Source organism: Mizuhopecten yessoensis, unplaced genomic scaffold (assembly GCF_002113885.1).
Source record: "Mizuhopecten yessoensis strain PY_sf001 unplaced genomic scaffold, ASM211388v2 scaffold9253, whole genome shotgun sequence".
Lineage (NCBI taxonomy): Eukaryota > Metazoa > Mollusca > Bivalvia > Pectinida > Pectinidae > Mizuhopecten > Mizuhopecten yessoensis.
In genome coordinates this window covers 162,730-188,765 of record NW_018407955.1, presented here as the reverse complement: position 1 = coordinate 188,765, position 26,036 = coordinate 162,730, and the positions used below count along the sequence as shown (strand labels likewise).

The window sequence follows — 26,036 nt, the reverse complement described above, 5'->3', positions numbered from 1 at the left end:
CCCCCTACCTCGGGATGATAGTTTTGACTGTTCCCCAAATAGCCATGAAACAATTTTATACTGATGTATCTTCTAATTTAACACATATACTACTTAGCGACCAAATATTTAGTCTGAAATCAGTTTAAATGTCAGAATTCCTACTCTGTACGAGTTTCAATACGTCAAACATGGCATCATAAAAACTCCTCTCACTGACTATTACACAGGTATACAGGGTATTGTTCAACTATTTCACTGGGCCAGGTAACTGGGGAAGACAGCCCTAATGCAAACCCTCGCCTGTAATCCTTTGAGGCCCATTCACTTGGTTATTCCCGCTATGAAAGACATGTATCATGTTTTGCATACAATTTTTGAATGTTTCACAGACACAATGGTGTTTCCTTTGAAACAAAGTCAGTTTAGTTTTGACTGTGAAACATGGATGATACTAGCGGTGACAATGATTTTTTTCCTCGTACAATTTAAACCAACACTTACTTTGACGTGAAAAGTGAAACAGAATATTTTTAGAGAAAGGAAAAAAATAATCCCAAATTTTGATAATGACAAAATTGAAAGTTTTCTGAAGGATACTGCATCCCAAATATACCATTGCAAAATCTGATTGAACAGCCCGACATTTGAGGCATGCAAAGCTGATATTCGCCAAAAAATGCTGAATCAGAAGCAAATGTGGAAAAAGGGGAAGAGAAGCTTTGTTTATACATTTGTATCTGATAAAGATCTTGATGCCAGATAAGGGAGATTTATAACAGAGATACAAAAGAAAAATGGATCAAAGTATCGAGAGAATACCCTGTATAAAGCTATTGATGGTATTCAATATCGTCAGAAACAGAAATGTTAATAATAAAGTTATCTCCCTTTTCAGGGTACAAATAAACCTAACTTGTGATTTCCTGACGGACTACTGGATGCAGTGCTAATTTGTTTTTTTCCATTGATACATTGTTTCAAATAAAAAAGCAAGCTGTTAACTTTATGCCCTGTTTTATATTTTACTCCCAAGTTTAGACAATTCTTGTATTGTCACCTTCTATTGTGGAATAGTTCATAGTTTTATTGTGGAATAGTTACAACTATTCTACCGTAAAATGTCACTTTTACACAATAGTAGGTGATAATAGTAGATTTTCCTCAACTATACTTCATGCAAGCACAATATATGATGTCACTGCCATGTTTTAACAAGAAATAATTTAATTCAATGTAAACTACAATGTAAATATTTGTGTCATACAAATTTAAGATACACATAGCATTAAGAAGCTATATAAGTAATACCTTGCAGTATGTTCTATTCAGAATTAATCACAAAATATAATTGTTAATCGGCCCTTCTGGGCACACAAGCAGAGACGGTTTTGTTTACTTTATTTCCCATTAAATACCACCATATTGTAAGTGTCTGGGTTAATGTTAACTGGTAAGTTTGACCGGGCGAGATAGGCAAACCTATCAGAATAATAACCATTATACAAATCCCGGTTGGCTGTGAAGTGTCGAACGTTTGACAATATATGTTGATTGTTACAGATTCGTATTCCGACATTAGGGGACAGCTTGTGTCGGTCTGTCAAACAGCTGTAGATATTGCTTATCTTGGAGCAACGCTAGGCAAAATTATTACTTGCGTCAAAATGTAAGTTATTTAAATAATTTGTAACGGAAAGGAAATGTAATAATTAATAATAATAATATACAACATTCTTTAAGCGCCCTGTTTAATTTGTAAAACTACTCTAAAGCGCTGTACAACATATGGATACTAGTATTAGTTATAACTGATAAACAAAAAAGGCTTACCATCACAGTTGAAGAGGAAAGATAAGATACCACTTTCCATAACTACATATAATGTACCTTATTCGTTCACATATTTTGACTCCTATCTGATATACGTTGTTTAGGTCAGAACCATTTACGTTGCTAAGCTACATTGTGAAGCACAAGTGCGCCGTTATAGAACGATCGATATTGAGGAACACCGGTGTGTTATACGACATGGGTAGAAGTACACCTCACGTTTACACAGCGACCTGTCCAAAGCAAAAGAGGTAAATTAATTTACAGCCCAAATCAATATATCATGTTTTTTCTGTACGTGAACACATGAAATTTGCATGTTGCTTTTTACAATGTTTTGTTTTCCACTTATTAATGTATTTGGCACGAACTTGTAAACTTGCATATACAGATAAATGACGCGCCTTTATTTACGCAATTCCTTTACATTGCAGTGCATAGCTATTTAACTGAGAAGAAGACTGCCAATTAATAAGCCCTAACCATGCATGTTATATATTTACAGCTTCATTATGTCGACGGCTAGTCGTCGGTCTTAAATGGTTGTTTGGAATGCTGACGGCAGGTTAACAAAAACTGTCCCCTTTTTATTTATCGTGACAGGTTTTAGAGCTAATGCAGTTTTGTTTTGATGTTAAAGAGTAGTGTTCATCTGTACAAACATGTTATCGAGAGTTCGTTTCAAATGAATCCATGCTTGACAGACATTAAGGTCTGTATGTAATTTATTCCTAGTGTGTTCACGCTGTGGTATTCTATTTATATGGTAATATATCAGTTGTGATTATGTTATTACCAGCACGTCTAACGTCCTATATTTGACACAGAAATAAATAAAAAATGTTTTTGCTGATGGCGTACTGTTAAACACCGTGTTTTTCAGATTTTAATGTTTGCGTCCTCATCCAGAACTCTGGGAAACATAGAAAGCAAAATGTACGAAAGAGGTAGTCATTCTGCGCTTAAAAGTTTATTTTTGAATATTTCAGTCGGTTGCAATACAACAATAGTTATAGTAATAAATATATCAGAAGGTTATGGCATATATTTAGAACGCTAATTTGTTGGTCTTTGAGATATCATATTGCACAACTATTGTAATGTATAGTAGAAACCAAAAAAAGGTAAGAGTATACAAAATGTTAATATAACCATACATCGAATTCAAAATCGATCGGTCTACGAAAACAAAACCCACAAAGGAAATAGAATGGTGACCATTGAACAATACAGGGATAATACAACGAGATATTGTCGTGTGTCTATCGGTAGTGTGTAGAACACCGTTGTATACAGGGGATAAGCAGTGGTATGAGGGGGTAAAATAAATGTAAATCATCTAGGGTAGCCCAGGGTCTGTGAGGAACAGTTAGGGCTATGTAGGGGAAGACCGCTGTCGGTGTAGCGCAGCAACGGCGAGGCCGCGTTCGGGTGATTGGAATTAATATAATCAGTTGTGTATGTGAGTGTAGTGAAGCACTGGAGAGGACAAAGTGGGTATAACAGGTAAGGGGCACATCTTGATTGATTGATTGATTCACTACCGAGTAGTTCGGTTATCCAGCAGACAGTGACACATCTCGTTTACTTAGTACTATATATATATATACTGCATAGCACGGTTAAATACGCGTGACCCATATTAGACTGGCGGTCGGGAAATGACGACTTGCGGAACTCTTCAAGTTAGGAACACCTCTAGAGTTATAAGCGCAGCAGACTACTGCTGATTTGTTAACATTAGATACGACGGTGTCAGGACAAGAAACTGAAGGTGACAGATTCTTAATTCCCTGGCTAATCGGATGCTGGAGCTTGATGACCTTATTTACAAGGAAAATCTTTCTCAAGGCAGAAAATCAACCGTGCGGCTCAGTTGATCGACCCGAACAGGAGGCACTCTATAATGAGTCGGACCAGTCAACTCGCCAACTTGTGGAAAAAATGAAAAATCCAAATACGATGAGAAAAACTTTGTCAGATTTGAACACATTTTCCACCTGGATGAAGTATAGAAATGAGGAAAGACAGATCGAAGAATCAGACCCGAAGGAACTTGACCGAAACCTTGCATTATTTTTCTTGAAGGCCACCAAAACAAACGTTGACGAATACGAACTGGACACTCTGAAAACTATTCAATCAAGTATTAATCGATACTTAAAACAGAAATGTGTTCACATGAATATAGCAGACCGCAAAGAATTATCACACTCAAGGGAAGTATTAGTATAAAAAAGAAACCTGCTGAGACAACAGGACAAGGGAAACCGTGCTAAACAGGCTGATCTGTTGATTAAGGAAGAAATAAGTATCATTTACGAGAATAACATTGTCAAGTTACCATTATAAAATGTTTACTAAGTTTTTGTTTTATCAAATTTGTGTTGAATCTAACTCTCAGTGTTGAAGTTTATAATAAATAGAAAATAGTACATGGTAAAATCCATATCACATGCCATATCAGCCCTCGACCAATATCAGACCTCAGGCTAAAAAGGCATGTGATATGGATTTCTATATATAATAACTTGTATACATGTTCATTCCATTACAATAGATACATTGTACGGCAGGCAATTACTATGTGATGTAAACATATGCAGTGCGTTCTGTACATGTTTCATTTCAAAACATTTTATTAAATCAATCAAATTTAATGGAAATTGGGCAACAGGCAAAGCCTATACAAGCCCTCTCCTATGAGGTACATCTCAAATAATAGCAATATAATGAACTACATGCTTGATTATTTACATAATGAACATGTTTTAGGAACATAAGAATTAGATTAGTGCCAATGATGATAGGAGACACCATACATACATACGTACATACATACATACATACATACATACATACATACATGTACATACATGTACATTCTGTACATGTTAGAAACAATGGGTATGAAGTTTATCCTTAGAGACATATTCCGTCTTTTCGTAATGCAGAGTTATCTGCTCTTGTGAGCAGGTATTGATTGTTACGTCATTTGTTTGTGAGAGTATACGTAACGTCATCAATTTTTGAGAAAACGACGTAATTTTCTCACACTTGAGCATTGAACTGTTGCCAGATGCAGTATACAGTCGATATGAATGCAATTTAAGTGACACATAAATACTCATGTCGCCCTAACGGGCGACATTCTATTTATCTGTCACCCAAATTGCATTCATATCGACTGTATACTGCATCTGGTGACAGTTCAACCCTAACGGGCGACATTCTATTTATCTGTCACCCGAATTGCATTCATATCGACTGTATACTACATCTGGTAACAGTTCAATGCTTATATTTACATTTATATGTATATAGTTTGTTTTGTAAAGTTACTGAAGCAAAAATACGTTTGAATTTTCCGCCTATCATATCAGTGACGTCAGTAAGTTCAAATCCCAGAACAGCCGACGTTTCCAGAAGAAATAATATAGTCACTCGTGTCATTGAAAACCACACGCACATTAAATGGTTTGAACACAAACTCAACTTTATTATTTATTTCATATGAGTGTGTATTTGTTGAAAAAATGTTAATAATTGCATAACTTCTGCTTGTTTAAAATTAAAGCTGTTTTTCGCGCATTGATAGATTACATATATTTTGAAGTGATAAGGCGCTGAACGGACTTGATTGTTTCCTCGGAAACGCTTATGTTTCCTTCGACTGTAATAATATTTTCAGAAGCATATATACTCGGAAATGATTAATTAAAGTGGTCCTTTCAGTAGGTGATAACGATTCCAAGGACATTTCATTTCAAATAGATTCCATGTCTAATCGGTCAGATAAGCATCGTTAGCAGACGACTTTCACAGGGGCTCGGTTTCGTGATTTCGAGTAATGGATGACATCACTGAAAAACCACAACACTGAAAAAGGTATGTATACACATTCTAAAACCTTGTCGATACCCTCGACTTTTAGTAATGCTGAATTTTAGTGTTGTGGTTATTCACTGATGTAATGCATAACTTAAACTCTCGAAACCGATCCCCTGTGTGATGACTTGGTAATTTCGTATCTAGAATGGCGTTTACAATAATTTTGTGGTACCTACACACCTTATAATACATTTTCATTGTCATAATTTGTCAAGTTGCTTTATTTTTTTGCGCTGACCCTGTATTGCTAAATGCTAACGAACCCAGAATGTTTTCCGACTATAGGCCTATTGATACCGACAGTATCGGGCGGCCATGTTTGTTTACCTTGTTCCAGCTGTATTCCTACACTGGCCGTTTCACTGTAAATTGTAGTATACAGTCTCATATACTTCAATTTGGTTTACTAACGACATATAGGCAAATGCAATACAGAATGTAAATATAAACCAATGACGTAGCAATCAATACCTGCTCAAGAGAAGATAACTCTGCAATACGCAAAGACGGAATTGAGTCATGTCTGACTGCTACGACACCCTGACACATCACACTGATGGTTTCACCACGACAATTATGACGTCATAGTAACGTCAATACACACTACTGTGAATGCTATATTTGATCACGTAAAAGGACAATATCTTAGCTTTCTAATGGCATAATGTATACGCATGATAGACATTTATTAACAGACTCGATAGTAATAATCCTAGTCTTAGCCCTATAGGAAAATGTGAGAATGGGCTATTGTGTACAATCTGCTCTTTGTTTAACCTAAATCCCCAAACATCAGGCTTCCGTTAAATGATGCATATTTTTTCAATAACTAAGGGTTTAGGTATATACATTATGGATGCATTGTTTTAGTCTCTGAATGAAACAAAGTTTTTATGAAACATGGTAGTTTCATTAAAGTAAAATAGCTTGAAAGTTCCTATGCTTTCTAATTATATCAATATTTGAGCTGATCGATTTTGTTCTGGTGCATAACACATTCTAAAATTGACAATGTTCCAAGTACCCAAAATCCAGATGTACAAGTGGCAAATTAAAGTCGGTATATAAATACTATGGCCAGCACAGGCTGCTATAATTAATACTCAAAATGACGTACTTGGTTAATTTCGGTTCAAATTAATCACTTCTTGTCAAGTTCTTTTTGTGTAATAATGGCGTATTGTTGTGTAATTACCCAACACTGATTATTGATTTTCATTTGATGAGCTGTTGTCTATCAGTCCAAGAGAGTTTCAAGGTGAACTAAGTCATTCATATACATACGTTGTTTAATGGGGTTATCTATATACATAATGGATATATATGGCACGGTACAGGTCAATGACAGGCCATACAGGGATAGCACTAATCAGTAAAACAACATTTACGTTAGGTCAGTAACTTCATACGGTTATAACTTGTGATATTCCGATCTAATATTGCAACATGTTGCATAGAATTGTGATTCGCATCACATTTTTTTTATTGCATTGTAATTGTTCTATGATTTTATTGAAAGTTGGATACAAGTCACAGGATAAATCATGAGTACACAATTTGACGAAACGTTGAAAAATATTGGTGAGTTTGGCCCTTACCAGAGACGTATCTACTTTCTGTTGTGCCTGCTCATCATCTTCATAGGCCTCTCCGATGTAGTCAACGTTTTCCTGCTGTACAAGCCAAGTCACAGGTGAGCAAACCTCGAAGTGAGATGATTCATACTACAAATGTATGGACATCAGTTGATGGTACGGTAACCTGATACCAGTAATCTACTCCTAATTTAATTTATAATGTGTTGCCTGTATATTCCTAAAACCACTGATGACAGGTACTGTGAATGTAACTAAACTACGTAACAAAAGATGAAAGATAATGTAATGTATCTATTCTATGTAAGATATTTAGTTTTGACATCTTTATACGTATGTACAGGTGTTCTAGCTTTAACACAACAGCGAATATCAGTGCCAACTTGCCAAACGGGACAGTATCATTTGAAGAAAACAAATCAGCGTGCAGAAGAAATCTAGGACCATTCAATACGTCCAGCGGTGATGACAAACACATGACAGAGTTCTGTACATCTTGGGTGTATGACAAGTCCGTGTTTGTGGAATCTATAGTCACCGAGGTATGCTTGAATATCTATACATATATCGTTATCTCTGTACAGGAATCAAATATTAAATGCATTATTTGATTATCACTGCATGTTTTAAAGTATAAAGCTTCATTCTGTTCAGTGTTATGATACTATAATTCTGAGCTAGATGCCAGACAATGTGAACAAAGTGTGTTATGAATAATTTTCACAGCCCTTCACAGAATTGTAGGCCTATACTTAACCGAATTAATAATTTTATTGAAATTTATCATAATGATATTTTATTCAAATAAGAGGTAACTTTGCAATGAATTGAACAGCCAACACCAAGAATCGGCCAGCTGTTTCCGAAGTTATGATTATGACATAACAATTGTAGCGATGCAATAATTATCACTTAATAATTATTCTCGTAAATCACAACCGACTATAGTATTTGTATATAGTGGCAATGGTTAGCAAATGGAAATATCAAATTATAGCACCATTATTGTGATATGACAAAACTGAGATTATATTATGTGATTGAGTAGTGTAGATAAGATAACAATTTACACTACGAGTTTAGAGCTATGTCTAAATGTGTCAGCTGCCGAAGTAAAACATGTTTGCTGTCATAATAGCATTACTGTCAAATTTACCGTTCTAAATGTCTTCTTCATGTTTTATTCCAGAATAACCTGGTATGCGAGTCTGAATTAGTTCCTACCTATGTACAAATGGTAATATACGCTGGATCCTTTTGTGGATCACTGCTTCAAGGCATTCTTGCTGATGGGTATGTGCGACCTTCTAAATACTTTGTTTATCAATATTAAATGTCTCTCTTCTGTTTTATTTCCTGAATTGAATAACAGTCTTTCTCAATATTGATAATAAACGTTAACTAATTACACGACGGAAAAAAGTTATGTTTAATAAGTGACCTAACGATATAAAATGTTGAATTATATTTGACAATCTTAAACAATTAAATTTGGCAATATCTTTTTTTTTTTAAATGGCATTATTTAAGAACATTTGAAATGGTATTTACAACACTTCAAAACAATTTTCTCTCAGCATAGGAAGAAAGAAAACGATCTGTGTCAGCCTTGTCTTTCTGTTTGGTTCTGGATTGGCGTCAGCGTGGTCACCAAACTATTATGTATTTACAGCTTTGCGATTCATACAGGGCATGTCTTCCAGGGGAGTATATATCCCTTCCTTTGTCTTAGGTAAGGTAAAGTGTACATAATAAATTGTTAAACAGTATCCATTACTTTTACATTCCATTGTTGAAATTGACATATCTGTATTAATAAGTGGCTTTTTCATCTAAAAAAGCTTAATGTGATTTCTTTACTCTAGTAATTACTTTTATCCGGCTTTTATAAATAGTGTAACTAATAAAATAGGTAAACTGGTGATGGTGTTTAAGACTTTAAAACATAATAGAAACAAATATAATGTGAAGCAGAGTGGGATAAACCGATCATCTACATAAGCTTTTCAACATTTTACTTTTGATTTACAACATGTAAAATATGATTAAATTAACTCAAGTATATATTACATTTTGTTTCTTGATAGGTGTTGAAATGGTCGGCCCCTCGAAAAGACAATATGCAGGATTTCTGTTGAATTACTTCTACTCGGGTGGAATTGTGATATTGGCAGGGATCGGATACGGATTTCGCCATTGGAAATACATTCAGATCGCCTCCTCAGCACCATTGCTTCCGTGTTTGATATACTGGTGGTATAAACATACTTCCATTAATACACTCTTAAGCGACTGGTTTATTTGTTTTTAGAAAATTATGCTCGAATTTTCCAATTAATTATGAAAGACACGTTTGATTTGTAAAGTAATTAAAATGCTTTTAAATTGCCACGTTTTGTTCTCACTGTAGGATCATACCAGAGTCCCCACGATGGCTGATCAGTCGTGGAAGAACGACGGAGGCTAATGCTGTTCTGATGAAAATAGCAGAATCTAACAATACAGAGAGTTGTGTCCCTTTGAATGAAGACAATGCGGTTGAAGAGAGGGATGACTCGAGGAAAACCTACCTTTTCAAACATCTTATTTCAAGTCGTTCATTATTTTGTCATTCACTGGTTATATTTTTCAACGTGTAAGTAACGGGTGACGTCACTTTAATTACAAATACAGGCAATTTGGTGTTTTTGGAAGACATTATGCCCCAAACCAATATAACAAATTGTTATTTACTATACCAAGTGACATTAAGCATATTTTTGTGAAAAGATATGTGTTCAGCGTACTGCAGAGAATACTTGGTTGTTTTTTTATTTAAAAATGAATAGAGAAAAATTAACAAGGGCAAAACTGTTTCAGCAGTCGTTATGCTTATTAAACATCGAAATAAAAATTCATTATGTTTAATAAACCAATTTTTCATATTGTCTAATCTTCAATGCATTACAACGTGTTGATAAAACAAATATCATATGTCACAAACTTAATTTATCACTTTCCATTTAGTTTCGTGGTATACCACTGTTACTTTGGATTCGCTCTAAACACGGAAAACCTTAGTGGGAACTTCCATCTGAACTTCCTGATAAACGGACTAGTTGAATTTCCTGCCAACACACTCGCCCTTGTATTCAGTTACAGGATCGGGCGGAAAAAGTTATATATATCATCCATGTTCTTAGGAGGTGTCATGCTGTTAGGAAGCGCAGTAACGACTATTCTTGCTGTTAAAGGTAAACAAGTCAATCATTTTGTACGGATATGAATTATCTAATAAATTAAACCAACATCGATTTATTCTTGAATGTTCACAAAATTAAAACTGCAGGGACCATGTTGTGATAGATCGTGAATTGACATGAAAGGTTAAAATGCTCTGGGTTGCTGTTATTTTTTTATTTACGCGATTATGGCATGGTTTCTTCATCGCAAACAATTTTAACAATCGTACTTGACACCTTAAATGTGTATCTGAGAAATTGCAAAATAGGTATCTTCTTCATTCAGATTTTAGAAATTTGACGCTAGCCATGGCGATGCTGGGGAAGTCTGGTGTAACAGTAGGGTATTGCGTAATCTATCTCTGGGCTGCTGAAATATTCCCGACAGTGTTTCGTAACAGTGGCATGGGTATAAGTCTGGCTTGTGGGAACATCGGATACATTGTTGCTCCTTATATGGCACAGCTGGTAAGTAGATTCTACACTTGTTTCAGTTAACATCCTATTTCCGTTAGATTATGGCAAAGCAAATATCAACTATCCGATATTTTAATATTCAATAAGCTTAACAGGATTTTGCTCATCTTATCTACGCTTAATATAGATAACTTCCAAAGAGATACTTTCATAATTGAAAAATATTTACGAAGAAAACAACTAGTTCAATATTTCCATCATTGATATATGATTTTCACAATAGATTGAGAAAGATTCTTCCTTTGTATGCTTTTCAAATCTTGGAAGACACTTGAGTACCCTGGTAGAATAACATCTCGTAGAGGATTCATACAGCGATAGACATGACTAGTTAGACAGGTCGGCCTCCGCTCTAACATAAACGTCGAGAGCGGTATGTCAGTGGTCGATAGCTATATGTTAGCTAACAGTAGTCACACTTTAATTTACAGTCTATCACACTTAACCTAGTTTCTCAGTTGATGAGTTTGAAACCAAATTTAATTCAATTGATTCTACTACGCTTTCTTGATTAGTCACCGGAAACAATAATAGCGTATCAGAACGTTTATAGCAATGCGAGGAACGTAACACACACACAGGTGACTGTAACTTTAAAAAAATGACAATAGATTCATTATACTGAAAACAAATAACACTGCATCATTCAGCTGTTTCGTCCTTCACACGTCACTCATTTTAAGCAGAGACTACTACTTGGAAATTAAAATAAACGATGTAAAATTATAAAAATCGAAAAAACATCGCATTTAAAATCTCAAAATATGAAAACTGCAAGAACAAGTAGTATTTGCCCAAAAGTCCCCCAAGGCATTACTTATAACGTATTACGCATAGTTTAAGCTAGGATTAAGTACAGTTCTGGATCTTCAAAAGAGTAGGATGTTATACTAATGATATATCGGTATTTAGTATTATCAGACAACCTTTATTCGGATACACATTGTGTGTCATATTATCTCCACAAAAGGCTGAGTTGGCAACTCAACATTGATATACGTGGAGGCAACCACGGGAACTAGAAAGACATCAAGCAGAATATACAGACATATTAGGAACTAAACAAAAACCTTGCGGAAACTAGGGGTGTAGAAAAGGAAGCGTTCCATACAAACATGTAACACCCATTTTGATGTCTTCTGTCAAATCTAAAGCATCGAAGACGCTAAATCATCTACGACCAAGCATTAGGAACAGGTTTTGAATCATGAAACACACTAAAACAGCTGGATAAACGAAATGTAGTTGTATGCAGTGAATATTTACATGCAATATGTAAAGTGATTTACAATTGTATGACTACGACACAATAAAGATATAAAATGAACAAACCTTGAATTCGCGGTCAAACAAACATAAAAGTGCCAGATGTGACTTCAGTTACGACTTTGCATTAATGACAATGGATGAACTTCACATTAAAGCAAATAATGTTTCTTGTGGATTTGATTCGGTTTATTGACGTTAGTGTTCTATTAATATATAAGTCATTGACGACGTGCCTTCGTTGTGTAATGTATGCGTGTGTCATGCGGAGCCTAAAATGGAGAATTTCTATCTGTACGGCGAGTTTTCATGTTCCAAATAATATGTTATATAAGATATTCTGCACTTGCTAGTTTATCCATACGAAAGCGACATTATTGGTATAACAAATTGATGTATACGACATATTTTGCAGGCAACCAATCCCGCTGATACGATGAGTAAAGGTATTCCGCTTATTGTGTTTGGAACATGTTCCCTAGGAGCAGCCTTACTTACATTATTATTGCCAGAAACAAATAGACAAAATCTCCCGGAAAAAGTGTACGATGCGGAACAAATATCAAATCATATGGAGATGGAAATAAATGTCAAGGAGACATAATGTATTATATGTATGACAGTATGTTGATGGAATACCTTCTATACGTTCATTACATCATAACTATTTTACAAATACAAGCACACAGGAATTATTGTTCAATAAGTGAAGAAAACAATAGTCGTTTGTATTTGAATATATCTATTTAAGGAAAACCTCATGAACGCGTTTGATTAATAATTCATCTACTATGATTATGTACATAATTGTAATTCAATCTTGGGATTTAAGTGGTTTCCGTTGATATGGATGGTTTCACAAATAATAAAGATAAGATGTTCAGATAGACTGAGGAAAGGTTTTGAATCATTAACATGAACAACATGGAGGGCAAATATGCTGTTGACCTACGAAAACTATCAAAATCTTCAAAAACACTGAAGTTTCCCTAACTTTTTCATAAAAGTTTTGTTGCATATCCAAAGGATAAAAAACAAAATATTTTTCTTGTTTCGAATTACATTTTGTGAAAAACTGTATTAAAAGTCGAATATAACGGGAACGAAAGAGAACGTTTTGTTTTCGTAATGATGGAAATAACCTTATTATGATATTATCTATATTGTCGTATTATTAATGCTATGAACCAGGATATGATCTAGGATAATGATGATTAATCTATAATAAGCTATTTGTTCTTTATGTAATAGGAGTCCTGACACACTACATCAATATGTCATCGCTTCCATGGTTATCGATCATGCATTTTTATGTTTAAACACACATCTATTGTGTGATATTAATATTAATATAAAATCTAACCACTCATAACGGCAATGTCTCTAGTTAAAAGTTTATAGCCGTATTGATGATTCAAGTATAATAGACGTATTGTACGTGCTAAGTAGCGCAAACGTACGAACACTGCCATACCCTTACTACTATAGACAGGGAGAACAATGGCTCCCGCGGTCACCCTAGTGCGCTTGTTGTGTGGATCAATCCTCCTGATTGGTATGACCACAGGTCAAGCAGCACCTCAGCCGTCCGGCTTCACTAGAGTTCCTAATAACATCATCAGAGCCTTAATACAAGCTTTGACTCGGCAAACGGTAAGTGTAGTCATTTAAACTTGTTACACAGCAATATTCATGGGAAAATATCCAAGGAAATAATTTTACCATTCAAAAAGCATCAGTTCACAGGAGTTTGTATTAGTAGCAGTATGACGTAATGCAATGAAGTACAAAAACGTCAACATTCAGTGCTTGCTTGGGATTAGCATGTGCATTTTAACCCAGACGATAAAAATAAAGGTTTTCTAATTCATGCTATTCAATGTAAATAGTAGGCCGAAAAGATGAGAAATCATGTCGGGATATCCCCTATGCTATACGAAATACGCAATACAGACAGAAGTATTTTATTAGTACATTCTGTATCACTTTTAGATTGTTTAATATTCAAATCTCTTAATTACGATGAGCGATATTTGTCGGATACCTCTAATTGCTTTTATGTACAACAGTTTACCATTGTATCCGTAGTACTTTTTTAATTTTGTATTCAACAGTTCAATAGTGCACCACGTTAAATGTGTCATACTTTGTACAACTTTAAAGGAATAAACTTTTGTATTCAACAGTTCAACAGTGCACCAAGTTAAATGTGTCATGCTTGTACAACTATTAAGGAATTAAACTTTTGTATTCAACAGTGTAATAGTGCACCAAGTTAAATGTGTCATACTTTGTACAACTATAACGGAATAAACTTTTGTATTCAACAGTTCAACAGTGTACCACGTTAAATGTGTCATACTTTGTACAATTTTAAAAGAATAAACTTTGTATTCAACAGTTCAACAGTGCACCACGTTAAATGTGTCATACTTTGTACAACTATTAAGGAATAAACTTTTTTATTCAACAGTGTAAGAGTGCACCACGTTAAATGTGTCATACTTTGTACACCTTTAAAGGAATAAACGTTTGTCTTCAACAGTTCAACCGTGCACCAAGTTAAATGTGTAATACTTTGTACAACTTTAAAGGAATAAACGTTTGTCTTCAACAGTTCAACCGTGCACCAAGTTAAATGTGTCATACTTTGTACACCTTTAAAGGAATAAACGTTTGTCTTCAACAGTTCAACCGTGCACCAAGTTAAATGTGTCATGCTTGTACAACTATTAAGGAACAAACTATTGTATTCAACAGTTCAACAGTGCACCACGTTAAATTGTCATACTTTGTACCACTATTAAGGAATAAACTTTTGTATTCAACAGTTCAGTAGTGCACCACGTTAAATGTGTCATACTTTGTACAACTATTAAGGAACAAACTTTTGTATTCAACAGTTCAACAGTGCACAACATTAAATAGTCATACTTTGTACAACTTTAATGGAATAAACTTTTGTATTCAACAGTTCAATAGTGCACCACGTTAAATGTGTCATACTTTGTACAACTATTAAGGAATAAACTTTTGTATTCATAAGTTCAACAGTGCACCACGTTAAATGTGTCATACTTTGTACAACTATTAAGGAATAAACTTTTGTATTCATAAGTTCAACAGCGCACCACGTTAAATGTGTCATACTTTGTCCAACTATTAAGGAATAAACTTTTGTATCCAACAGTTTAACAGTGCACCACGTTAGATGTGTCATACTTTGTACAACTATTAAGGAATTACACTTTTGTATTCAACAGTTCAGCAGTGCACCACGTTAAATTGTCATACTTTGTACAACTATTAAGGAATAAACTTTTGTATTTAACAGTTCAATAGGGCACCACGTTAAATGCGTCATACTTTGTACAACTATTAAGGAATAAACTTTTGTATTTAACAGTTCAATAGGGCACCACGTTAAATGCGTCATACTTTGTACAACTATTAAGGAATAATCTTTTGTATTCATAAGTTCAACAGTGCTCCACGTTAAATGTGTCATACTTTGTACAATTTTTAACGAATTACACTTTTGTATTCAACAGTTCAGCAGTGCACCACGTTAAATTGTCATACTTTGTACAACTATTAAGGACTAAACTTTTGTATTCAACAGTTCAATAGTGCCCCACGTTAAATGTGTCATACTTTGTACAAGTTTAAAGGAATAAACTTTGTATTCAACAGTTCAATAGTGCACCAGGTTAAATGTGTCATACTTTGTACAACTATAATGGAATAAACTTTTGTATTCAACAGTGTAATAGTGCACCACGTTAAATATGTCATACTTTGTACAACTTTAAAGGAATAAACTTTTGTATTCAACAGTTCAATAGTACACCACGTTAAATGTGTCATACTTTGTCCAACTATTAAGGAATAAACTTTTGTATTTAACAGTTCAATAGGGCACCACGTTAAATGCGTCATACTTTGTACAACTATTAAGGAATAAACTTTTGTATTCAACAGATCAACAGTGCACCACGTTAAATGTGTCATACTTTGTCCAACTATTAAGGAATAAACTTTTGTATTCATAAGTTCAACAGCGCACCACGTTAAATGTGTCATACTTTGTCCAACTATTAAGGAATAAACTTTTGTATCCAACAGTTCAACAGTGCACCATGTTAAATGTGTCATACTTTGTACAACTATTAAGGAATAAACTTTTGTATTTAACAGTTCAATAGGGCACCACGTTAAATGCGTCATACTTTGTACAACTATTAAGGAATAAACTTTTGTATCCAACAGTTCAACAGTGCACCACGTTAAATTGTCATACTTTGTACAACTATTAAGGACTAAACTTTTGTATTCAACAGTTCAATAGTACACCACGTTAAATGTGTCATACTTTGTCCAACTATTAAGGAATAAACTTTTGTATCCAACAGTTTAACAGTGCACCACGTTAGATGTGTCATACTTTGTACAACTATTAAGGACTAAACTTTTGTATTCAACAGTTCAATAGTACACCACGTTAAATGTGTCATACTTTGTCCAACTATTAAGGAATAAACTTTTGTATTTAACAGTTCAACAGTGCACCACGTTAAATTGTCATACTTTGTACAACTTTAATGAAATAAACTTTTGTATTCAACAGTTCAATAGTACACCACGTTAAATGTGTCATACTTTGTCCAACTATTAAGGAATAAACTTTTGTATTTAACAGTTCAATAGGGCACCACGTTAAATGCGTCATACTTTGTACAACTATTAAGGAATAAACTTTTGTATTTAACAGTTCAATAGGGCACCACGTTAAATGCGTCATACTTTGTACAACTATTAAGGAATAAACTTTTGTATTTAACAGTTCAATAGGGCACCACGTTAAATGCGTCATACTTTGTACAACTATTAAGGAATAAACTTTTGTATCCAACAGTTCAACAGTGCACCACGTTAAATGTGTCATACTTTGTACAACTTTAAAGGAATAAACTTTTGTATTCAACAGTTTAATGGTGCACCACGTTAAATTGTCATACTTTGTACAACTATTAAGCAATAAACTTTTGTATTCAACAGTTCAATCGTGCACCACGTTAAATGTGTCATACTTTGTCCAACTATTAAGGAATAAACTTTTGTATCCAACAGTTCAACAGTGCACCATGTTAAATGTGTCATACTTTGTACAACTAATAAGGAATAAACTTTTGTATTCATAAGTTCAACAGCGCACCACGTTAAATGTGTCATACTTTGTACAATTTTTAACGAATTACACTTTTGTATTCAACAGTTCAGCAGTGCACCACGTTAAATTGTCATACTTTGTACAACTATTAAGGAATAAACTTTTGTATTCAACAGATCAACAGTGCACCACGTTAAATGTGTCATACTTTGTACAACTATTAAGCAATAAACTTTTGTATTTAAATGTGTACCACACCACAGAGTGTTACGGTACACTTCATTGAAAATGTGATCGCGTTTAAGCAAAGAAAAGTGTATCATGATAAATGTTTGTTGATAAAGTGATGAAAAGTGTAAAACTAAACAAAATCATCATCACTTTGTGCCGAAATGATAAAGACTACATGTCCTTTGTTTAATAGTAATGAATCATTACATGTTTTAGCGTTAAAATGTCTTAAAAGATTGACATTACTTCTGAAATTTAAATAACGATATATTGCTAAATTGTAAAACTGTTTAAAATTAAGATATCAATTTCATAAAGTGGTGTTATTGTGAGTTTGAAATAAAAATGATTAAACAAAACATTTGTTATGTTTCAAAGACTTCATTTAATCTCTACATTTGCTGTTATTTACACTATTTTCCCCCGATCAGATAATTTGTAAAATCTAATTTAAGTCTTATTTTGGTTAAACAATTGACGTTTTGTAAATATAGATTAAATTTGATTTAAAAAAATGAAAGTTTGTACAAGTTGACTATGAGACATTCCGTAGCAGATTGGAGATTTTTCACATTTACCGTGCCAGATTTCCAAATGCACATGTTCCACGTTTTTGATATCTCTCGTTGACTCACTTTATATGACAGTGCATCTTGCGCAAGAATAGGTCCTCTACATCAGCGTTCCTTGTCCGCGATGCTCTCAGCTTAATTGCTGCTTTCGGCTGTTTTTAGCCGAGGGGACTATTGGTTTTATATAATAGCTATATTTTCAATTATAGTATATCAATTCTATCTTCTTGTAATATGATGTATATGTACATGTAACTGTTCTGTTTCACTGTGTCTTGAAAAAGGAGCGAATCGCTCCGAAAATTTGACAACCTAAACTTGTCCACACTGAATGAATTACTTCTTTGCCCCATATATATATATAGATATATATATTATAGATATTTATCTCGCGAAGCATAAGTGATTTTGAATATTTAGATGAAATTGAGTGTACTTTGAACAATTTGAATATGTTTTGAATTCAGAGTGTTCCAACAGTAACACGATCAGTCAACCCTGCGGATCAAACTCGATCACTAACACCAATTATAGTCGGTTCCCAAGTAAGTAATCTTTATATTCATAATAACACTTGTGGGTTTATTATAAATACATATTTGTCACACGGAACGTCAGCAGTTTTTGTATTACTTTTAATCTATCAGATTTGTTTCATGAAAACTTCATGCTACATGTACGTAATATATTTAATGATTTACAGTGAAACAAAAATGCATAATGCAGGTTTTAGGCCTGCTATCCTAGCTGATATAACCCTCATATGTTTAATTATTCTCTCCCTTTCTTGAAATAGAAAACCTAGAAGTGTATATCAGCCCGTGCGACCGACTTATAATATCTCAGCACATCTATGATATCCTATAGCAGATAGAATACTCGGTACACTGTATGTATGGTCAAATACACAAGTTTTGTAGACACAATACTATCAGCTTTGTAAGGTTATTTATTCCCCTATATTTTTTATGAGCACTAAACAGATGGGTTACCAGGTAATATGCGCTTTATTATAAATATTCCATTAATATCAGTAAAGAAAACTATGTGTCACAGCGATCGCAATAAATCAGCACCTCTCACTCATATATCATTATATGAGTTCCTCTCGATTACCTTTTACTGTGATATTTAGAGGTTATTGCATACCTGTTTCATAATTATCAGACCCTAGATTGGCCCGAGCTACCTATATCAGGCCTAAGGGCCGAAGGCACGCGGGCCTGATATAGGTTAAGGGCCAGTAGGGGGTCTGATATGAAAACAGGCATGTTATAAGATTTTTATCATATACATTTTACTAATGGAAGAAACACACCATTAACACAAATCGTGGTGCCGTTTTTATGCTGTCGACAGAGCTACCGGTGTCCTCCCTTTCGATGTTAACAAACCTTGCCTCTCCCAACCTTTGGTCATTTTCTTTGTCAATAAGTTCATCTAATTCAAGTATTCGTTGAGCTAACGACTCGAGTACTGCCTCTCCATGAGACTCCATTGTAGAAGAGAAGTGCAGACGACAACAACAATAAACCATTAAAATTTTAAGCGGTCACCGGACCGTACTGTGTTGAAGATCCGGATGCGGGCTGAAATATCCGGAAGCGGGCTAATATCACCGGATGCGGGCTGATATTGATAGGTTATTTCACATATGCAATTTGGTCGATATTTCAAGCAAGTATATGATAATTATCTTAATTTAACGGCAAAAGCGAGTAACGATATTGTTTTTGTTCTTTGTCACTTAAGGCAATTATAACCAGTAAGTTTATAATTGAACATTCATATCATGTTGTCAATACAAATAAGACAACTTGTTTAAAACCTCACACTACGAGGGAGAAAAGAGACACAGATGATGACAGTAGCAAAAAAACCCAACATAGTTCAAACTCAAAATCGATATAAAACCAGGGCAAAATATGAACAAAGGAAAGATTTACAGAAAACCTTGAAAAATACGAATACGTTAAACATGTTGTTAGATCTGGCGGAAGGGAAGAGTATCACAACAAAGTATCGGTATTCACATGAGGACCACTTATTTTCTGGTCATTTCATTTCGCATTTTGCTATCTGAATTTAGACAATGGTTTTTAGATAAAGACAATAAATTATGATTTGGAGTATAAACAAAAAGATGGAAGGAGGTGAGAAGGGAGTTAAAAGTGTTGTATTAATAGAAAAAAAACCAGGAATTTCTATCCATGTCCCTAGAGAGCAGAGAAATCTTGAAACAGGTTTGTTTGCAGTCCTGACTGTAATGGGCGCTTAAAACCTATTTGTATATAGTTATGACCGCACATTTAGGACGATCCCCCTTTTTAGGAAATGTTTTGTATGCTTTTGATATTGATGCATGGTGTTATGATTTGGTTTTGAATCTCAATAAGGAATACAACGTATTTGAAGGCGAGCAACATTATCAAAAAAAACAAACAAAAAAACACCAAATGCAGATGACAAATGCGGTAATATGCAGGTATCAAGGAGAGTGTAAATCTTGAGTTCAGTGATTAAAACAGAATTAATCTATTGAGTTATGATGGATATGCCCATCCCATTATAGAATGAATGAACCGAACACTTAAACATATATCCACTTTGTCTTCAATCTCCCGTGACTGACATACTTTCCTTGATTTTACAAGAAGCATTCATGACAAGTGTCACACGATGTACGTGAAACGCTATCCTTTCGACTTATCTTGTTTCGCCTCTTTGTCCATTTTTGGTATTAAAGATACATCACCCTTTCTTTAGATTTTTTTTGTTCATGTTAATTAATGTTTTTTGATATTGTAACTGTATCTTTATGCTTTGGACTATTGGTCGGTTTTGCATCACTTCATCTTCATCAGGTAATTACACCATGTATCATCGATAATTGGAATGCGTTTAAAATTAACTAGTCATATCAACAATGTATTGCACTTACTGCTCAAAGAGGATCGGAGATGTCACCAGAAGAACCCGAAACCCCTTGATAACTTCCAGAAGGGCGGACACTACCCGAGTACTACCGATAGATGAAATCATCGAAAGAGCTGAGTCGAGTGAGTTATTGTGTGTAAAGCAACAATAGTATATCAACAATGAAAAAAGGGAAAACATTCATACGAGATGATAACAATAGTATGACATAATTTCTATTTTGCATAAAATGTACTGATGATCCATACATAAATTACCTTTATCTACATGTTTATATAATATCGACATAAGAATTCTACAATTTCACTTCTACATAATAAGAGTTTGATAGTAGGAACAACATTTCTTAGATACCATATTTTCCTCTGTAATAGATTTGTATATATACATGGCTGCACATTCAAACCGATTTCAGCTTCTGCAACAATCCGCCGTGAAGATCAGCGACAGCTAACAGGACAAGGAAGTCTTGTAATTGAGGGTGACATAGTTCTGGATCAGTGGGAATTGACAGATATGGACAAACAAATGTATGGAAATAATTTATTTAGTTTAATTACATTTCAAAGCCCAGCATGATTTCGAAGCCAGTATCCACCATGAATTGTCATGTAAGCAATTACATGGAATTATCTACATTGCCTTCAATATAAACCATAGTATATGATCATGGTATGTAGGTCGTCATCCTGTGATGACGAAGAGTAGAGGGGAAATTAATTTTACCGTGATGTGCTTAAATATCTTAGATAGGGTGGGGGATGACGCGGTGCATAGTGAGGTAGCCTGTTACTAAGACGGCCGAGGTCAACTCGAGGACAGCTATTTGATTATAAATATCTATGTTCTTCTATGATATTTCTTTTAAATTGTTATATATATATTTTTACATGTATATACATACATAACTATGCAAACAAACTAATGGTTTCCAGACGCCTGGACCGATTAGAAGAGCAGCTGATGATAAACCTACCTGAAGCTCGTAAGAATGACATGGCCTTCCGAGACAGACTCCGTGCCAGGCTAGAAAGAAGGGAAACCACATCTCCCGTACGACAGAAGCGAGCAGCGACGCGGAGCAGTAGGAGAAGGTGGCCAAACGCATTAGTGAATGTACGAATTGCTAGCTCCGGATTTAGTAAGTAAATGTCGTTATATCGAATTTGAAAAAAAAAGCAACCAATAGGATGGCACAAAATCTGTTGAAAAACGTTTTATGATGGTATTCGTTCCTGTAATGTGAAGAACTGCATAACTCCACTTTATTCACGTTCATATAGCCAGAGCACAAAAGAACAGAATAGCTGAGTCTATGAACGAGATCTCAGAAAAAACCTGCATCTGTTTCAACATTATCAGCAGAGCTCAGGCACTTGACCGAGTCCCTCATGTGCGAATTAGAAATGGAAATGGGTATGTACATAGCATAAGAATTATTACGTGGAGTGAAAGAAAACTTAACAGTCAATGAACATAGCATTTCATTTGAAGACGGCTTCATTCACGAAAAACGTTCTTAGTTTAGCTCTACCGATCAATTGATTGTTTGTCTGGTTTTCAGTTGGGGTTTTGAATTTGTGTGTACCAGAGTTCTTTTCTTGTATCGTCTGTTCAATCTGTTCTGTACGCGTGTACAATTAATGAAGTCTTTTCTATCTTTTTTTATTATCTACATATTAATAAACGTATTGTATAGATATTTTGGTGATATTTGTAACTGTGCTATCAACCAAACAGACAGGGACACAGACGGACGAATGGCAGTCTAAATCTGACGATTTTGTTAACAAAAATGTCATTATGAGTTCAAAATATTTGAATCAGATGCCGATCTCGTGTTGGAAGAAACCTACGTAATCAGGGCGGCACCAGGTCTCAGGATCTCACTTTGGCACCGAGGTGCAGAATAGTAAGATCAAAGATTAAATCTTTTTCGATTTATAACAAATGTCATTGCGTATATCGCATTACATACTTAGCCAATATAGATACATATTTTACCGGGGTATTGATTACAGACAATTACGGAACAATTAAAGTAATTTGTATACATTGTGATTTCATACACTATATGGCAAAAAGAAATGAGTTACGAGTTAGCCAATGCTAATATTAGTTTTTTTCATATCTATTTATATATAAATTGCTGGATCATATCACTGTGATTTAATAGAAGTAGATACACATTATTTAGGCTGAGGTTACGATTTAATATATCTATTAAAATATCAAAATTTAACTATAAAATTAAATTGATTTATCTAAGCACACATCTTGTTTATATTTATTGGTGGGTTGGTATCTGAGCCTAGCTGAGTATATGACTGTAAGATATATCTCCACTTTAACTTTCTCTTTCTTGAAGTTTTGTATCGAAATTTTATTTTCGTTGATAAATGGTGATAACACGCGCAGATTTATAATTGGGGTTTATTTTCCCGGGCAATTTTCTATGTGATCCTAGTTAATAAACCCCGAATGAAGATGTGATACAAAGGCATCATATTACAGCAAATTGTTGTTCATGGTATTAACCATCAATACATGCAGAAACCTAATTTAGTGAATTGTACTACATACCAATGTCGATCCTAATGCACTGTATGTTTATTCATTTCAGACACGTATTGCTACACACGAGTTCCTTCATGTGATCGGTCTTTTTCATGAGCAATCTAGACCAGACAGATCACAATTTGTCAACATCTTCATGAGGAACGTGGAACCGGGCAAACGTGGAAATTTCAGGCGACTCAGCAGATTAACTGTTGACTCCAGGGGGCTCCCATACGACTATCGAAGCATTATGCACTACAGCAACAGGGTAAGAAATACTTTATGTAGCACAATGCGTGAACGTATATGCTGTTAGCTAACCATTAAGAACATTATGTAATATGGAAATGAATTCATTAATAATGCATTCACCGATGAAAACAGAATGTTTTCATTTGCCTAGTAGTTGCTCATGAAATAAGATAGTGGTTGACCAATCACTTCCTTTTATTGAGTTTATGTAGCTGCGTGAAGCACTTCTAAATCTAAAGCAGTCCATTATCATTTGAAACAAGCTAAATATGATATGATATGACTGTAGTGTGACAAGGCCGGGAAATAACCGCTGAGTTGGAAACCAAGTTGGTTTGAGGGACCGTATTGTGATCAGAGGTTCGAAACCTGGTCTAGCTTGCCTCCTCGCATTTTACTCAAAAATTCTGCAATTGATGATTTGTTTATTTCATCTGTTATTTTATCTGTATCATTTTTCAATATATTTCTGCAAGGCATGAGTTTCTTTTGAGAATTATTTAAGTATACCTATTCTACATACAATACTGTTAAATGTAGTACACCCTTTAACCGTGGCACGGTGACCCTTAAAATGTTTTACTTACAGTCACATTGGTTAGTGATCCAATTTCTTTTTTATTTATTTATTTATTATCTTTTGTTTTATGTAATACGAAGTTTTTTTGAAGAGTATTAATTGATCTTCCATCATAATACAGAGGCAAACAAACTGTTTCTCCCTGTTTCAGGCCTTTAGCCGAAATGGTCGATTCACCATCGTACCAAGACCGCGAGCAAATAGAAATCAGTTCCTCAATAGGATCGGCCGATCCACAGAGATGAGTAGAAATGACGCAGAGGTAATCAGACGGATGTATAGCTGTCCTTCATCTCCAAACACAAGCCAGTCGTCCTGCTCGGGATATCCGTACAGATTTCCATAGGAGTAACCGTGGGATCTTGTACATGTATAAAGCCTGTGCTTATGTGGTTATGTTAATTAAACTATACAACTTTTGTTTAGTGTTTCATTTATGACAATACGGCACAGATTGCATGTGTCTATTTTTGTCTATCCTTAATTGGAAATGAAGTTACAATTGCTCCCTAAGATAAAAGTATAAAACAGAAAATACGAGGTGTGTCATAGTTCTTTTTGTTAAAACGTACACACGCGCAAAGCGATGTTTGTCCAAGAATGATCACAATGGTACCTGGTGTTTCTAAAATTGTTATTTAACAAACTCTGAATAAATAGGCTTTATTAACTATACATCCACGCCCAAACTATTCCAGCAGTTGCAAGCGATGCATTGCTAAATATGATATACAATTTGTCCAACAGAAACTCAACTTAAGATCATTAATGTATTATTACGTATTACACATTGCGAGGTCAAGACAGCAATCTTTAACTCTTGAAAGTAAGTTAAAATAACACTAATGTGAGGGTGTAATGTACCGCTTTACCACAACCTAGATCGTCTCAAAGCGGTTCACAAGTTATTATCCGTGTTAATTGGGCTTTTGCAACCAGCCAATACATTTCGCAACTTCCTGCGGAACATACAGTCGGTGCTTCCAAAAGATGCTCACAGCTAGCATTCAACAATTCCAGCACTGCCAAACCACATACTCATTAACATCTGAGTATACTGGAACAAGCGGAGAAAAGTATTTTGTTCAAGGTATTACAACACAATGCCATGACGGGATTCGAACCCGCGATCCTTCTGTCACGAACCCAACGTCCTACCAATAGACTACCGTGCCTCCAGTTTATCAATATAAAATACATACTTTTTATATCTCTCTCACACAAGGTATCAAAAAAAGGCTAAATAGAACTATGGTTGTAGCTGTAATAATCGCAGCCATATAAAGGTCGTGGTGGCCATCTTGAATCCTAACGTATACACAAATTGTTCATTCCACATTAATTATTCCCCCTATTCCTCACCCCCATAAAGTATTTTTTAATGTTCTGAAAGAAAGTATGCTATGACTGGAATTATTTTAGCCAACATCAAGCATTCATCTTAAACCCTGGAATTATATATCTTCAACTCCA

At 34.6% G+C, this 26,036-nt stretch overlaps 2 protein-coding genes across 2 annotated transcripts; both read left to right on the top strand.

The window, feature by feature from the left end:
• Positions 1-1,994: 1,994 nt before the first annotated feature.
• On the top strand, positions 1,995-13,358 carry LOC110457622 (organic cation transporter protein-like). The gene is made up of 10 exons (XM_021508977.1): positions 1,995-2,063; positions 7,223-7,396; positions 7,642-7,840; positions 8,488-8,591; positions 8,876-9,030; positions 9,386-9,554; positions 9,709-9,933; positions 10,305-10,531; positions 10,806-10,987; positions 12,678-13,358. Exons 2-10 carry the CDS (start codon positions 7,248-7,250, stop codon positions 12,864-12,866), a joined length of 1,599 nt encoding a protein of 532 aa, XP_021364652.1. The 5' UTR covers positions 1,995-2,063; positions 7,223-7,247; the 3' UTR covers positions 12,867-13,358.
• Positions 13,359-13,647: 289 nt separating this feature from the next.
• On the top strand, positions 13,648-25,100 carry LOC110457566 (protein SpAN-like). The gene is made up of 9 exons (XM_021508897.1): positions 13,648-13,915; positions 18,703-18,780; positions 21,186-21,294; positions 21,588-21,702; positions 22,108-22,313; positions 22,456-22,588; positions 23,000-23,084; positions 23,796-23,999; positions 24,715-25,100. Exons 1-9 carry the CDS (start codon positions 13,763-13,765, stop codon positions 24,907-24,909), a joined length of 1,278 nt encoding a protein of 425 aa, XP_021364572.1. The 5' UTR covers positions 13,648-13,762; the 3' UTR covers positions 24,910-25,100.
• Positions 25,101-26,036: the final 936 nt, after the last annotated feature.